Source organism: Aythya marila (assembly GCF_965140915.1).
Source record: "Aythya marila genome assembly, chromosome: Z".
In the NCBI taxonomy this organism is placed as follows: domain Eukaryota; kingdom Metazoa; phylum Chordata; class Aves; order Anseriformes; family Anatidae; genus Aythya; species Aythya marila.
Genome location: NC_139080.1, coordinates 36,859,757 through 36,876,997, shown reverse-complemented (window position 1 = coordinate 36,876,997; position 17,241 = coordinate 36,859,757). Strand labels below are relative to the sequence as shown.

General features: G+C 40.6%; 1 protein-coding gene across 3 annotated transcripts in view; it reads left to right on the top strand.

Moving 5' to 3' along the window:
- The window catches only part of SLC24A2 (solute carrier family 24 member 2), a 180,080-nt gene that overhangs the window by 125,197 nt on the left and 37,642 nt on the right, over positions 1-17,241 (top strand). For 2 of the 3 annotated variants that reach the window (XM_082783251.1, XM_082783250.1), the window contains 3 exons: positions 504-593; positions 1,048-1,214; positions 3,313-3,574. In XM_082783251.1, coding sequence (XP_082639377.1) covers positions 504-593; positions 1,048-1,214; positions 3,313-3,562 — 507 coding nt within the window. In that variant the 3' untranslated portion in view covers positions 3,563-3,574. Of the gene's footprint in view, positions 1-503; positions 594-1,047; positions 1,215-3,312; positions 3,575-17,241 lie in introns of those variants that run through there. The other variant, XM_082783252.1, reaches the window with a different exon arrangement.

Below are 17,241 nucleotides of genomic sequence, written 5' to 3'. Positions count from 1 at the left end.
TATTATTGTTATTATTATTTTGTTATTTTTTTTTCCTGTCTTATTAAACTGTCTTTATCTCAACTCACGGGCTTCACTTTCCATTTCTCTCCCCCGTCCCAGAGAGGGAGGGGGGAGGGTGAGCGAACGGCTGCGTGGTGTTTAGCTGCCGGTCGGGTTAAACCACGACAATTTATTAATAAATTTAGATTCCAAATATTCATTCAACTCAACACATATGCAAACTGCAACATAACAGCATATGATACAAATAAACAACAGAAAACCTGCCATTCATAATGAAAGCGATCCATTTGCAACCAAAGCCAATGCAAGAATGAGGCCCAGCTAAGCATATACCAGTGTGGAAAGCCAGTCTTTTAGCACTCCTGAGTTTTGTCTTGGTCATATGGTGGTCAGAAGAGTTGATCAGAAGAAGTGAGAGGTCACTTAAAGTATGAATAGAATAGAACAAAGCAGACTTCAACATAGGTGCTCACTGCTTTTCTTTGTTTCTTTTGCAGAGGTCAAGAAAATTTTTCCCTATCACATTTTTTGGCTCAATCAGTTGGATTGCATTTTTTTCTTACTTAATGGTCTGGTGGGCACATCAGGTAAGAAGGTGATGCTGGTATGAAATGCAAGCCCTGCCTCATGTTTTGCACTGTGAGAAACCATTTAGAATCAGAGTCCGTCATATATCTCATGCTGAGTAGCACTCTATTCAGGAGCTGCAATGATAGATGAAGTAAATCACTACTCAGTAAATTGAAAGTAGTTCAGAGAGCTGTGGTTGCCCTGACCACAGGATATAATCACTCTGGTAACATCTGAGACATCAGTAGCTGCTTGTCGGTGCCTACATGGTTCTCTGTGACAATCTTATATTTCTCCTGAAATGTGGAGGTCTGTGAAAACAGTAATTCTCCAATCTTGACTGTATTCTCAAAGATGGTCAGGAAGCTCCAGTATAATACTTTTGGTTAAGCAGGTTTAAAGCAGAAAGCATTTCTCCACCACATGCAACTCTTTTTTTTTTTTTTTCTGTCTTTGTTCAAATCCTTTTAGGTTGGAGAAACCATTGGTATTAGTGAAGAAATCATGGGATTGACTATTTTAGCTGCTGGCACATCCATTCCTGACCTTATTACCAGTGTTATTGTAGCACGCAAAGGTCTGGGGGACATGGCTGTATCCAGTTCTGTTGGAAGCAACATCTTTGACATCACAGTGGGGTAAGTCCTACAGCAAGAAAACTGTGTCTGTTTTAACAAGTGTTTTGTTCTTGGCATTGTTGGCTTGGTTTTGTCAAGGTGTTGCCTACCCCAATTTTCTGACACTGATGTTTGAAAAAGACAGTAATGTAAATATACAATGAATGTTAACATTTCAAATGTTCAGAAGTTTATAGACATTTTTATGACAGGCTAGTTACAAAATCATTACCTAATTCTCTGTGTCATACGTTGAAGAGCTGCCCAGGCAAGTAAATCACACTAAAAAAAAAATAAAAATGTTCCAAGTAGGAGTTTTTGAAGCTTTTATGCTTTTGTTAGGTTTCTGTTTTTCACTTACATTACTACTTACTGGGCTTATGCCAGGACTTTCTTTACAGCCACTAATCAAGGAATAATTCATTGCCCCTGAATCATTCAGTGTGTTTGTTGCTAGAAACAAACATATGTCAATGTCTTATGTAGCTCTCATAGTACGTTGTTGACATGACCTTTTTATACAGCTGTTAACATTATTTTTTTTTATATAGCTCACAAATTCCAAATTACAAACCAATTCTCTATTAACACAAAAGTCTTTTGTAAAGCACTATGTGAAGCAGTGTGCTATTTACACTCTACTGCTTCACAGCAGTTCTAGGGTAAGGATAAGTGGCAAGCAGTTGGAATACAAGTTCCTGTTGGACCCAATGAGATCAAGCTAGACCTGATCCAGGAATGTTGTAATCTATGCCTCAGTATTTCAAAAATGTGCAGCAAGTGTACAACCAAGCTCTGTCTTTATCCCCACTCTTTGTTTCTCCATTTTTCATTGTTTCTTGCTGTCACACATGCAGAAGAACAGGTCTCATCATAGTCATTGTCCAGTCAGAAACATCTGTAGAACAGATTGTAGTGTTAGCTGCTGAAAATACACCACCAACTGCACTGGTACAAAATTGGATCCCAAAGTTACAGTGGATAATAAATGGCTCCATCTCTTAGCTAATGGCAGAAAACACTGCAGAAAAGCTTGGCCACCTTTTTTTTCTATTAACCCAGAAGCTTTCTATTAACCCAGAAGTGTTTGAAATAAAATCCATAAAACGTAATATAAAACCCACAAAACATATGAAAACATTATTCATTACAAAATGTTTCAACCTCGAGCACGTAAGGTTCATTACAAAACTTTTTTCTTTTGCAGTATTTAATTTTTCTAACACATTTTTAGTCTTCCTGCCAATGGAAATGCTGTTGTCCTGTAGCACAGACTGCTGGGCTTAGCATATTTACAACAGAAATGGCACTGTTTCACTGTAGTTTGGTTTAGTTAGTACTGAGGCTATAGTGAATTATTCTTTCTTGAGCTGCTTATTCAAAGCTTGAATGTTGTGAGCTTCTGACAGCTCTCTTCATGTATCCTAAGCCTGCTAAGCGCCAATCGGAAGCTTAAATATTTATTTCAGCTTGACATCTTCCTGAGGGATGTTGCCTCATTCTGTAGCATCAGAGATGAGAAAAGTAATGACAGCAAGCAAATACAGAAATAGAAATTAATCTAAGGTTCAGCTGAAGTTCACATTTTAACACAGGTTTATAAAGTAAATGGGGATCAAGACTTTAAAGGACTGAATGTTTGGGGCAGTGCCTTGGTTCATCATGAGGATGGACATGGGAATGGATGGGATGGATGGGGAAGGGCATGTAATTAGGTGACCCCCCTCCTCCTTGGAGGAGGTTTGGAAGAAGGTTTGTCTGCATACGGTGTGCAATGCGGAAACAAATGAGAGGGTCCTCCCTGCTCACTGACAGGACAGGATGTCCGGTGATTTCTGTCAGCTAAGGGGGGGATACGTTCCACTGATGTAACTGGTGGAAGATAAACTGGGACCCTAAATCCCGTGTGTTTTCTCCTAGTACCACAAGCACATTGATAAATTAGGTTTATGCACATAGTAGAAGATTTTCTTGCTTCATTTTATACAGGAAGCTTCTGGTTGCATTTTGAAGTGTCTCCAGATATTTTCTAGTGTTTCTTTGTGGATCTCTGATGTATTTCCAATTTCTCTCTTTTTTTTTTTTCTTTCTTTTTTTTTTTCTTCCTTTTTTTCAACAGCCTACCTCTTCCATGGCTCCTGTATGCTATGATTAACAACTTTGCCCCAGTGACAGTCAGCAGCAATGGTCTGTTCTGTGCGATTGTCCTCCTCTTCATCATGCTGCTCTTTGTCATCCTCTCCATCGCTTTCTGCAAGTGGAGGATGAATAAAATTCTGGGCTTTCTCATGTTTGGGCTTTATTTTGTATTCCTGATTGTCAGCGTCCTCCTGGAGGACAAAGTGATCCAGTGCCCTGTCTCCATCTAGTGGAAAGTGCTGTTTCCTAAGGGGAAAAAAAAAAAAAAAAAAAAAAAAAAAAAAAAAAAAAAGTTTATTTATTCAAAATATATCTATATATCGAAATGAAACAACAAAAACAAAACAAAAACAAAGCAAGCGAACAAAAACAATTGAAAGATTTGTAAATCTCCTATTCCTCGGCTTTAGAAGAGAGAGAAAAAGATACAAAGAGAGGAACTCGGAGCGAAGACTGATTGCTGCTGGACAGTGCGGATGCGTACAAAGGGCTGAGGCCAGCTGCGCCAACGTTTTCTTTGTTTGCTGCAGAACAACCTCGCCCCTCAGTACTGGGGATGCTGCACACGCACTGAGACAGTGAAAGCTATTCTTTCTTCTATGCCTACGGTACATATCCACAGACTACTTTTTCTCTGTAGTAGTATACACAGACACACAGAGTATTCATTTCTTGAAGCTATAATCTTCTAAAGGGGAATGCTAATATTGACTTGGGGAGGGACCACCCTCCCACACACACCTCGACATGGGATTTATCTGATGATCTGCTGATGCTGCTGAATGGAAAGCAATCACTGAGTGCATGAGTCACAGACGAGGAAGATCTTGCACGTCTCTTCATTTGGATGGACTTACATGATGTGATTTCAGCAGAGCTAGGGAGTTACCAATGTATGATCCTCTGCATCACAGTGCTATAAAGACTATTGGCAGGATGTTACTGATGATTTACTACATCTTGCAAAATGCTTCAGACTGCTGAAATTCCACCTCTAGCACTGAAGGGACAATGTTGGATGGTCATTTTGTGACTGATGCAGATTTTCACTCTATTCACAGGCAAAGCCTGTCTGGGGATTTGCTCTTTACTTTAATACCAATGCAGCATGCAAAGAGATGATACAACTACTATGTGAACACAACATTTTTTTCTAATGCAGCAATACTAACAACAGTACCAATGGCTTTCAGATGCTGTTACCATTATAAGTTTGCCTTTTGATGCCAGAAGAAAAAGGCTTATTTGCTTATGCATAGTATTTCATACAGACAATAGAGGTAGTTGTCAAGTGGCAGCCTAAATGCTGAAGTGGATATATATTTTACAAGCTATCTTTGTCCATTACTTGAAGTGTAAGGACCTTCACAGCTACATATAGACATTATTGGAAAAAATATCCAGCTGGTATACAAAGCTGAGGCAGTTCTTATCGCTTATATAAATCTTGAGACTAGGTAGGAGAAAATAACAACTTAAATATAGTGGAGCTGCAGGAAACCTACATGAAAATTTGTCATTATTGCTGGAAGAGTGGATGTCTAAAGAAGTCTAGGAAAGAGTGATAATGCAATATCTTACTGAAATCCTGAGAGGATGAGGAGGTACAAACTGAGAACAAAAGAGAGAGAGAAAGAAAGAGCGAAGGAAAGGCAATGCTCATATTTCCTGTAGTGTGTATGATTTTAAAAAATGGGAGAACTGGAACAGGTGTTAAGAAATTATTTCAGGTAATTGGTGTTTGTTTCTTCAAGTCTTTCTTTGCAGTTAGAGTTCATGAAATTTCAGCATATATCTATGACCTGTTTCAGCATTGTTCTGTATTTGTATTGTGCTCACAATGGCAATGCAATGCTCACAGCTGTGCAGCAGAAGGCTCAGCACATTTTGTCTTGTCTGTTTTTCTGATGCTGTCACCGTGCTTTCCTGCCTGTGTTCCATGCTGTTTGCTTTTCACTCATCCCCTTTGTGGTTTACTGTATTCCTATTATCTGTGTTTGTAAATATAACAGTAGTCAGCTACTAGGACTTGACAGAAAACAACAGTAGAGAAAAACATAAGAAATACATATTAAAAAATATTGAAATATTAAGGTTGTGAGATATTATTTAAAATGCAAGATACTACTGAGTAAAAAGCAAGAAAACTAGGAGTTACAATGTCTTCTGCTCATGTTTTATCCTAAAGTATTAAGTCCTATGTAAAGAATTACATTCAGAAAGAGTATTTAATCTTAACCATACACTTAAAATAGCCCTTGCTCCTTCACACACTTCTCTCATTGGGAGCATAAAATTGTCAGTGATGCATTTAAGATCCTTCATTGCTCCAGAATCCTTACTTGTATTAACTATAGTGCTTCCAGTCTCTTAACATTTGTTTCTATGGGTGCACTCAAAGGTAAGATGTACATACATACAGTGCCCTCTGCTGAAAAGAACAGCAATCCTGCAAAGGATAATCTGTGACCCACATTGTGAGTTCAAATGAAGCAGGTGTCCCAAAATACAGAGCTGACTCTACCGTGTAATCTGTCTCAGAAGATTCACCAAATGCTTTCTGTTGCTGATGACAGTGCTCAGAACAGGCTGTCAGCATAACCCAAGTGATTCTTTCACAGGTGAGCAGAAGCAGGCAGTATGATCTAAAAGACCATGTGCAGGGTTGCAGTAAGTCTGTGTCACTTACAATAATCAAAGATGCTCAGACTCACTGGTCTACCTTTCAAATCGAGAAACCAAGGAAGGACAAGAGCCTGATCTCTGTTCAGTGCATTATTCTTGCTTTTTTTCTTCTGGCTTAATAAACACTGCATTGTGATTCCTGTAATGAAAAGAAAAAAGCCCTACATGACCTAGGGAGTTGTAAGAGCACACTGATGTGTACAGCAAGGCATGGGCAGCAACAGCAGAGACTACTACCCCACTGAGGGCAGGTAGGGAGTAAGGAGTAGGTGACTGAAAGCCCTACACACTGTGAGTATTTCAGTCCAAAGCTGGCATGAACAGCTTGAAGAAAGACTTCTGTGCACAGGGCTAAGGCTAGTATCCCGTAATGGCATTCATACACTATCTTAAAATATCTGATTCATTTCTTTCCTGGAGGATGTTGGTTGTGTCTGCTTGCCCCCATCAATGTATTCATCCTGGAAGGTACTAGAAGTAATTTTCTACCCCTGATAAATTAGACAGCTCACAGTTCCCACTGCCTCACCTCTGCTGGGCAGGATCATTATTCAAATGGCTGAATAACTCTGCTATTGGTGGTAGCTCAGCTCCAGAGGTAATGGGGGAGATTTAAGGTCTGTGATGCATCTGGAGGAGGCTGTTTGTGAAAGCTGGTTATGCTGCACAAGGAAGACAGTCGTTTGCATAACTGCTGGAGTAAGCTGTTCCAGGATCCTTGCAAAAGTGTGTGTTCTTTGGCTAAAAAACAATAGCTGTGCTGATAGAGGAAAGAGAGGAATGAGAGAAGGGAAACCTCTTATCCCATGCAGGAGGAATTTGAAAGTCATCAGCTGGAAAGCTGGAAGGACAGCTGGCAGCTGCTGCAAACCAGTGACTGGATGCTCATAGTCTGTCCCAGCTCAGCACCACCAAAAGGCACACCACTTGCTGGGACACTCCTATTTCACACTGATAGCAAATTTAGCAATGGTTGAATTGCCATGCTTTAACAGTAGTATCACTTCGGTATCACTCCCTTAGAATTCACTGACTGTTTTTCCAGAATAAGGTGTTTCCCATTGTTCATAGCTGTTTCACTGTTGGATCTGTCAACATTTCTCAGAACTGTAAATCTGGAAATCAAAATTAAATTTCTGTTTTAGTCAGGCAAAGTTTTGAATGACTTTATTAGAAAACTGGTCCTGCAATCTGCCTGAGTTCTGCTGTGCACTAATCAGCATAGAAGTCTTCTCATGCACCTGTATGCCTGCTCCTATTTATTCACTTGATGTCTGCATAATACTCATGAAGCATATACATATAAAATAGAAATTGGTGTTACAGTAAAAATCCTGTTATTGCTTAATATTTTCTGGCCAACCCCATGTTGGCAACACCTGTAGTAAGGTAAGAGTACAGGATAAGACTTCAGTTTAAGTAGACACCTCTCCACAGCACCACACCTGAACAGAGCCAGTGTTGGATATGAGTTTTGGAATGGATTTCCAGTAACATTCTAGTATGATTATGGATCAGATTATAACCTGTTGTAAACATTTTTGGCACTGTCTTCATTGGAATTAAAGAAGAAAATGGGCCTCACCTGCAAAACACCATTGAAGTCCTGCAAGAATTTGCTGTTTTACACACAACCATAGCAAACCAGGCCAAACAAAAGCCCGCTTCCTCTTGCATAAGCCACCATGGTGGAATCTGTAGGGTAGATGCTATAGAAGTGCAATATGAGGATGGTTTCTTCAAGAACTACATGTAGACATGGGAAAAATTTTCAGCAAATTTCTGGGCATTTTAAAATTATCTATTCTACTGAGAGTTAGTGCTTTTGTGTAGTGCAGACAGGCTTTCTGTGCCGATATGCCTATGCTTATTTATTCAATAGATGTTGATGTCTGCATAATCCTCATGAACCATAAAGCACAGTGGGAGACAAAGAAACTTATCTAAATGTCATTTGATGTTTGTACTGGCAATGAACTTGCTATGTATTTTCCATATATGCTACTCTGAAGTAGTTTATGGTAACTGTCATTCATGGTACTGTTGTGTGTGGATATGAAGGTCCATAAAGAGGTAGGTAGATTAAACATGTGGTTAATCTATACTATAAGAAATAGATGCTTAGAAATATTTTTAATGTTTGGGCATTTTTTAAGGGATTATTTCTCTGGTTGTCTTTTATTTCATTACATAATTAGAGAAATAGGGAAATACATTTTTTTAATGCTTCTCCTGTCAGCAGTAATTCCTTAAGGTAGCATCTTGTGTTCCATCTTGGGTTCTAAATCAAATATGAGTCTGGATCAAATAGATTTATTTAATTTATAACAAAGAAATAATCCCTTCTCCAACAACTGGCCCACTGACATCCAGAAGCTTTCTGCCATTTACTTGGACAAGATACAGATTTTTATCCTAGGATCCTGTATTTCATAAATGCTCTCATGTAACACGCAGAATTGTCCTAGGAGCTATGTTCAAGGAGAAAAATTGCATTCACTTGTATTCTTGGAAACCATTTTACCTCTTGTAAATAACAATGACACAGCTAACTGAGAAAGAGGCATGCTTAGCTCCTCTGAGCTGTTCCTGAGAAGTCTGATGTGAGAACTCGTAGGTGAAGACATATCTGCAGAAGGTGATTGCCAGATTAGCAAATGGGATAGTTTGCACTGAATGGTGCAGAGTCCTGCTGCAGCTCTCCAACAGGGCTCCTGGCTGATGTTACAAATGTTCCTTCTTGGAGCTGTTGCTATCAGTTATGGTAGCAACTTATGTTGCTATCAGTTATCATTGCCGAGATACCAGTCATTTCCTTTGGGACTGGGGAGAGTAACTTCCAGACTGAATTTATACAATTTCTTGCACCATCAGATACCGAAGTCATATATGGATCACAGCCCCGTAGTCCAGACAAATCATGTGGACCTGCTGTGTGTTGCTAACTGACAGTGTACGGCATCTCAGGACTTGTCTGCCTGGGTGGGTGCAGGCAGCTTGCACGCCCTCCTTGCTCAAGCTCCAGCATGGCTGGACATAAGCCATCTCTTCTCCAGAAGCCATGTAACCACCTGAGCTTGGCGCTGAGCTGTGCTCCCAGCCAGCCAGATCTAAGTCAGCCCCAGCCTAGAAGCCATGTAACAACTTGGGTAGACCAAATGCACAGCTGGCCACATCGGTCCCAAATGAGCCATTAGCAGCCTAGGACAAGACTGAGTAAGAAATGATGTGAGTTGAAAATGGCAAATGAACTTTACATTCATGTAGATTTATTGTGAATTCACCCCTCATCAAATACAAAATCAATCTAAACTATGAAATTTGTATGCGTTTTTAAAGATCTTGCACTTTACTACTTTTTTTACTTTTATTTTATGTCACATAGTTGTCTTAATGCAAAAAGAAGCCATAAAAACCCAGAAGACTAGCTTTGGGTTTCTAAATAAGGGGATAATTAATTTTAAGGTGAAGCATCCATTTCACATCTCTGTTTAAGGTATGATGTAAAATACTATCAAACAAATGTACAGTAAAGCAGGATCTGGTTTTGCCTTAGTGAAGCTGTGAGTAAATCAGAGGGAGTTTGCTTATACTCTTGAGATCCCCTGTGAGACTGTACAAAACACTGCACACTGCCTTTGCAGCAGGAGCTCAGTCCTGCCATCCTTGTTCACCCCAGAAGAGGGAATACAGTGGTCACAGAGTCAGGCCCAATGACAGAATTAAATCTTCCTGTCACTCTAATACTTTCTCCCACTGAGATCACTGTAAAGGAAATCCCTTGTATATTAGTGAGTTTACAAAAGTTGTATTATTTCTTTCACATCGTTTTTACAAAGAAATTAAGTATTTTAGGGTCAGGCTATATGATACTAATCAGGCACTTCTTTTAGTCCCCTGTAAAAATCAAGTAATGGCAAAGGGATTTTGCTTGGTTTTCTCTTCATTTCCATTACCAAGATCTCTGTTACACAGTCCTAATTTTGCAGTTCTGACTCTGGGGAATTGACTCGTGTGAGTGAAAATTATTTCTGTCATAAAGGTGGCAAGATCAAGCCTCTGTATTGTCTTGTGAAAGTAATAGAAGCGTGTTATAATTGACAATCAGATGCTATTTTTGTAATAAAATTTTCTTAGCTTGATTGTTTCACTTTGTAGTTTTCATACTCTTCCATCTCTCATTTTCAACTTATTGAGAGAAAAATGTGAAGTCCCCCATTTTATTCATTTCAAACTTAAAATAAATAAATAAATAAATAAATAAATTTATTTCTGTGGAAGCTGGTCCAAGCAACCCCCAGAAAATTCCAGTTTTTCTCATGTGTTTGTGCTTATGGATCATCACTCACTATATGAAACTCTCTTATCTCTAAATCAGTGTATTCTCTGTGCGTATAAGTTTGTACATAGTATGGAGGTTATATTTATTTGTACATAGGCTCTCGGAAATAATCCCTTCTATCAAAGGTCCTACTTCTCTCTATCTACAGAATGTTTCACTGTGTTGTGTACACTTTTTCACATAAATGTATGAACCTTATAATACTGATACAGAGTTCTTCATATAAATCACTCTAAGTAATTAAGTTGTCTAAGTGTGGATAACAACAACAACAATAAAAAAAAATAATAAACAATAATAAAAAGACTTGACAGTCTTATTTTGTTCAGTATTTTGTCTTAATTGTTGTGGGCTTTCTATGGCTCTGAAAACAGTCTTTAACTGCATGCTCTGGGGTGAACAATGGTATACATGCACCGATGGGCTGAGGTCAACTGCATGAAGTTCTACAAGGCCAAGTGCCGGGTCCTGCACCTGGGGCGCAATAACCCCAAGCAGAGCTACAGGCTGGGAGAGGAATGGTTGGAGAGCTGCCAGGCAGAGAAGGACCTGGGAGTGATGGTCGATAGTCGGCTGAATATGAGCCAGCAGTGTGCTCAGGTGGCCAAGAAGGCCAACGGCATCCTGGCTTGTATCAGAAACAGTGTGACCAGCAGGGCTAGGGAGGTGATCGTCCCCCTGTACTCAGCTCTGGTGAGGCCGCACCTCGAGTACTGTGTTCAGTTTTGGGCCCCTCGCTACAAGAAGGACATGGAGGTGCTTGAGCGGGTGCAGAGAAGGGCGACGAAGCTGGTGAGGGGCCTGGAGAACAAGTCCTACGAGGAGCGGCTGAGGGAGCTGGGCTTGTTCAGCCTGGAGAAGAGGAGGCTCAGGGGTGACCTTATCGCTCTCTATAGGTACCTCAAGGGAGGCTGTAGCGAGGTGGGGGTTGGTCTATTCTCCCACGTGCCTGGTGACAGGACGAGGGGGAATGGGCTTAAGTTGAGCCAGGGGAGTTTTAGGTTAGATGTTAGGAAGAACTTCTTTACTGAAAGGGTTGTTAGACGTTGGAACAGGCTGCCCAGGGAAGTGGTGGAGTCACCATCCCTGGAAGTCTTCAAAAGACGTTTAGACGTAGAGCTTAGGGATATGGTTTAGTGGGGACTGTTAGTGTTAGGTCAGAGGTTGGACTCGATGATCTTGAGGTCTCTTCCAACCTAGAAATTCTGTGATTCTGTGATTCATGGCTACTCTTAATCATTAGCGTTAAAGCAACAATCACTACTCTTTCCACGTCAGTGTCCTCTCTTGTGTGTGTACACATAGTGAAGAGAATATCTGTGAGTGAAGAGAATATCTGTGTTACAGTGAGCTTAAAATCTATTTAAATGAGGATTTTTTTTTGTCTATGACCTGATGTGAATCCACCAGATATCTTCCCCAGAGTATATTGCCCCCTTTGGGCTAAGTTTCCCTACATTTCTGTACTGGCACATTTGCTTGCAGATTGTTTTGAAAGCAATTCTTCATTTCAACACCTTGTTGTTTACTTTTCAGTCTGACATCCTTGCAAGCTAAGATGTTTGCCTATTTTTGAGTCTGTGACTGGATGAATGATGCTTTTAAACAAAAGAATCTTCTTAATGAGAAAATCAGTAGCATTAAACATTTCCCATAATCAACATTTCCAACAACGATGATGTCACAAGTAATACAGAGTTGCACTCAGCAACTATATTTGATCAAATAGGCATTATTGCTTTCTCTCTTGTAGTAGCCCAGAAAGTCTTTTTACACAGTGAATCAAGATATTTTTAATAAAGCACTGTGCAACCCTTAAAGGTGTGAAGCTCATGACAGAGGTCTTTAATTCATCTTCCATCAAAGACTGAAGATTTTTTATTGTAAAAATACAATAAGTTTACTAAAAGACTGAGTTGAGAATGGTGGTTATCTAGAGACATTTATGCCTGCCAACTGGGAAAAAAAAAAAAAAAAAAAAAAAAAAAAGTCAAACACATCCTACAGAAATCTAAGCTGCAGTATGCTGCAAGTCACAGAAGCATGTGCGAGATGTTTTGAAATTTAGCTTGGAGGGGCAGAGTTTAAGGGAAAAGCCATGCTAGGTTTTATCTGCACAAAGAAGTGTGCCCAAACAGGTGCCCAAAGGTGTGTGCACAGATGTGTGTACATGTGCACTGGCCACCATGGGACTGTGTGCCTGTGCTGCTGCACCCCGCTGCTTGTTAGCGTTTGATGTTGCTTCAGCTGTAGCCGCTTCTGAAAAGAGACAAAGGGTTTGAAATCCTTCATTACCACAGCAGGCCTTGATGACATAGGGCTGGTGGGAGCAGAGGAGGGAGAAAAATATGTTAATTCACCTCCTCAGTCCCTCCCAGGGGAAGGACGGAGAATGTCCTTGCCTTGTGTTTCCTCTTCTGCAAGCAAGTACTTCACTGCTTTGTCTATCATGTCTGAAAACAAAACAAAACAACAAAAAACTATGTTCGTTCACAATTGCTTTTTCATTTAGAAGGACTTTTCTTTGACAAAGAGAAAAATGATGTATGTTGTAAAACTAACTGCTTGATCTCCACTCTGGAAAGACTTCAGAGCTTCTCTTTAAAACAGGGAATTCCCTTCCTGTCAACACCTCTCTCAGAAATAAATATTGTGCCAAACTCTTGTAGAGAATAGAGGCTGTAGATTATTGCCCTAAAGAGATGTTTTAATCATCCTGTCATCTCCCTTTTATACAAATTTCCTTATCACAGTTTGTATAATATTCCTTTGTTGTGGGCAAGGGGTTTTTTTTGGAGCCAGATGATGAGATGCCTGTGATAGGGCCATAAATTTACGTTTTTTCCTCTGAGGCCTCAAACTCAAACCAAACTTCTTGCACGCTAAATACAAGGGCTGCAGGCAGAGAAGTTCCCATTTGAACAGCACCAAGTCAGGCGCTTAAGCAACAAACCTCAGTTTTGGTGTCTTGGTGAGCCGGAGGCATCCCCAGAGCTTTGGGTCTTCAGGGTACCTGCAGCCATGTTTCACTTGTCCACAGGCAATGATGAGTAACACCTCCCCCTTACGGGTCACCCCAAGCCACTACCATAAACACATGAAATCAGACATGCTTGTTCCTCTACAATGGATGGGTGCCTGCAGAGGAACGAGGTCAGGCCCTAGGAGGGGATCTGGTCTGCAGTCTGAGGCAGGGGAGGTGGGTGTGAGGTTTTCCCCCTGTACACTGTGTTGCCAGGCCACTTCACTGGACTTTCAGTTTCACGCTGTGTTGCAAGAATAGAGCAGGGTGCAGGGGGGTAAATATGAAGAAAACTGATAAGAAAATTACCAGTTATAATTTATTTCTAAAATCCCACTTCATAGACTGATTTCTGTCCTGTCTCCCTGCAGCCTGGTTTAATTGTATTGTAACATGCAGTTTGGTTTTCAATTTGATGACAGCAAAAACACTGACCCTACATGCTTGTTTCCTATTATTATTATTTTTTTTTTAACTAGGTTGAAGTAAAAGAAAAACTAATCCCAGAATTTTCTAACTGCCTTTGAACATCTAGATCGACTCTTGTTATCATTTATGGCCTACTTGCTCTGACTTGCTACCATGCCATGTTGCTGGTAGGAACTTGTCCCCCATGGTAATGACCAAATCTCTCTAATTTGGTATCTGCATTTTCTTTACTGAGGGGTTGTAGCATGATCCTTTGTAGCTAGCAGACACTGCTAGCCAAAGCTAACTCTAAAGAACTTGACTTAAGGACCTCACAACATGCAGGACTCCTCAGAGGAATTAGTTTTGGTATTGGAAATATTGGCTCATTTTTAGGCTAATATGTTGTATGTTTCAGCATTTGTGGCTCTGTCAGAAGGGTCAATAAACACATTTTTCCATAATATTTTATAGCCATGGCAGGAACAAACACAACGAAGCCAAACCTGCTCTGTCCTCAGCCCCATTTCTACTGCCTTGGGCCCCTCCACACCACTGTCATCTCAGCTCCCCACACTGCCCAGCATGATATAAATGCTGTTGCATGGGGGAGTCCCACAGATGAAGGCAGGCAATGCTCAGAGCATGAAGGGCTTAGGTCTTGTTTGCCTATTTTAAGGCTCAGGCAGTGGGAAGTGCCCTCGCCTAGAAAATTAAACCCACGGCCCTGGCCAAATGGGCATGAAAAACTCTTAGTGTAATTCAGATTCTGAGCTTGAAGTTTTGTTTTATTTTAAACTGGAAGTTTCAGACTTTTTCAGCTTAATTAGCATCTGAGGACACCTGTGCTTTTGTAATCTATCAGACTTCTGGGAGAAGTGCAGTTTTGCTTACAGGAAAGAGCCAAGCAAGGGATTGATGCCAACACAATACTCCTTCAGGTGCATTGCAGGCACTGCTGTCCTCCAGGTCAAGGCCAGTTTGCCCCAGCTAGCAGCATAAAAGATGACTATGTTAGCTGTCTTTGGTACCTCTTCATGGCTCTTAGTTCAGGGGTAAGGTCTGTAAACACCACCAGCCACCATGGTAGGAAAACATGGTAGGAAAACTGGCACAAGTGTTGCTCTCTTGGTGTGCTCATTCATTTCACAGTGGGTTTGTGCCAAAGTCTGGATACCAATAGAAAGGTGGCACTACTTACATTCACTCACTGTTTCACCTGCTCTGGTGAACAGTACCACTCCTGGCTTATAGAAGAGAAACAGAAAAAATGCATTGGTGTAATGGTGCTCTGGCATTTGCTCTAGTTTGGCTGCTGCAGTCACAGAGCCCAGGATACATACCTTGTAAGCAGAAGAATCTAAGAAGGGGCAAACAAAAACAAACAAAAATCCACCCACCATCTCTACCACAAACTACAGCAGGAAGAGGCTGGTATGTTGACCTCGCAGAGAGGCACTAGTCTTAGGAAGTGCCAAGGCAGGTAGGTGGATTGTAGCACAAGCAGGTCATGTCCTCAGTATACGCAAGCTGGCTTATCTGGATTAATAACTGGTACAAGCATGGCTGCTCATTTTCTTGGAATTACATTGACACCAAAGTGTCCTGCAGCAGGTGAGTTTGAGGACACTTTCAGGCAATCATCTCTACTGACAGAGATAATAATAAAACCTCTAACTCAGGAGAGAGCAAAGTGAAGCTAAGGCAAATACAGTAAGCAGGATAGTACACGTCTGTGTGTCCTTGTTCCAAATATACACATACCTTAGTGTTATAGCAGCTGTTCTCCTCCCCAGCCAAAATCCCTGCTGGCCTTCCTTGAAACCAAAGCATCATCTGGGCTCTGGGCTGTTTCAGTTCTGAATATTGCAGAGTAAGGACAATGATAGAGAGAACTGATAGACTATTTAATGCTGACTACACCTGCTAGTAAAGTGCAGGTGCCTAATCAAAGTTCTGGGTTCCTCCAGGTTTCCATTGCAGAGAGCAAACCTCAGCCCTAACACACACCTGTGAAGGTCTGTGGTTGGTGTTTTCCTTCTACAGTGACTTTCTTCTCCTGACCACAGTTTCCCTGAATGCACGTCACATAACTCAGCATATTCCATCACTTCCTCAATCACACAGTGAAAGTCACTATACACCTGCAGGAGGACCCTAGGTGAAAACACACACATCATGCAGAGATGCATGAACTCTCAAAATGTAACTCACAACGTGCCAGCAGGAAGCACAGAGTGATTTGTCTGAGCCAGTTGTATCTGGAGGTGCAGGCCATGCTGATTTTTCCCCATTGGACTCCAGTGAGTCAGCAGCAGAGTCAAAAGGTCTTTGCTGTCTTTGAGAAGAAAGGACATGGAACTGTGTCATCCTTTGGACCCTACACAGAACTTGAAACAGTAAAGCCTCAGTGAATCTCTTTTCCCTAGGTTCAAGTTGTGTTTTAATATGAATTTATTACTCTGAAGAACAAATACCTTTATCTGGCTCCAGAAAAGTCTGTCTAACCAGGAATAGGAGAAATTGCATGAGAATTTTTGAACTGAAATTTCACAGAATTAGGAGTCACCATCTGGACATGTGAATATATTGATAGAAAGGTATTCTACATGCTGATGTGGAGGTATTTGCTGTGGGATAAGATAAATGTAATCCACTTTGTGTTACTAAAATTGCAAACCCAAGCAGTGCACAGAATATCAGCCATTTGGGATATTTTAAGTAGTGCAAGTGCAAGTTTGCTTCCACCAGCACTACAAAATAAGTATTAAAATATTGCTGTGCTTTATTGTATTTAATTCCCTTTAGGTGGAGTAAACCTCACCCTCAGGTAGCAGTGTCTTGTTAATTCACAGACACTCACCCCATGTAAGTGGTGTAAGTGATGTAAGTGAAAGAAATTTCTGGCAACATGTTTCACATACACTGCTGTTCCTATATCAAGCTGAAATTTTCAGACATTCAGTGTCTATATGTTGCTTCCTGTGTATTATGTCCATCAAACTGGTGAAGATCTAAGTATTTTCTGGTATAACTGTCTTGCTTAGCTATATTTTTTAGCCCGTGAGTTGTAGCACAGTGAGTTCTTGACGTCACAGCTCCTCTCATCTGCATTTATGCAGCCATTTAAATGAAGAAGCCATTTTTCATTTCATTTCATTTCATTTCATTTCATTTCATTTCATTTCAATGAAAGAAGCCATTTAAATGTTTGAACACTTGCTTTTTTTGTACTAAAGCCTCCTGCAGAGTTGCTCATATTTGTGAGTTGTGAGCATTTTTACTTTAGTGCAAAAGCCTCTTCTGGCATAAGAGAGCACCTTTCTCTGAACTACAGCAAGAAAGAATGCATAAGCCGATGGGACAGGAAATCTTGGTTCCCTTGCATTGGCCATTATCATCTTTCTACCCTGTTAACTGAAATGTAAAAGCTAATGCAGGACGAAAATGTA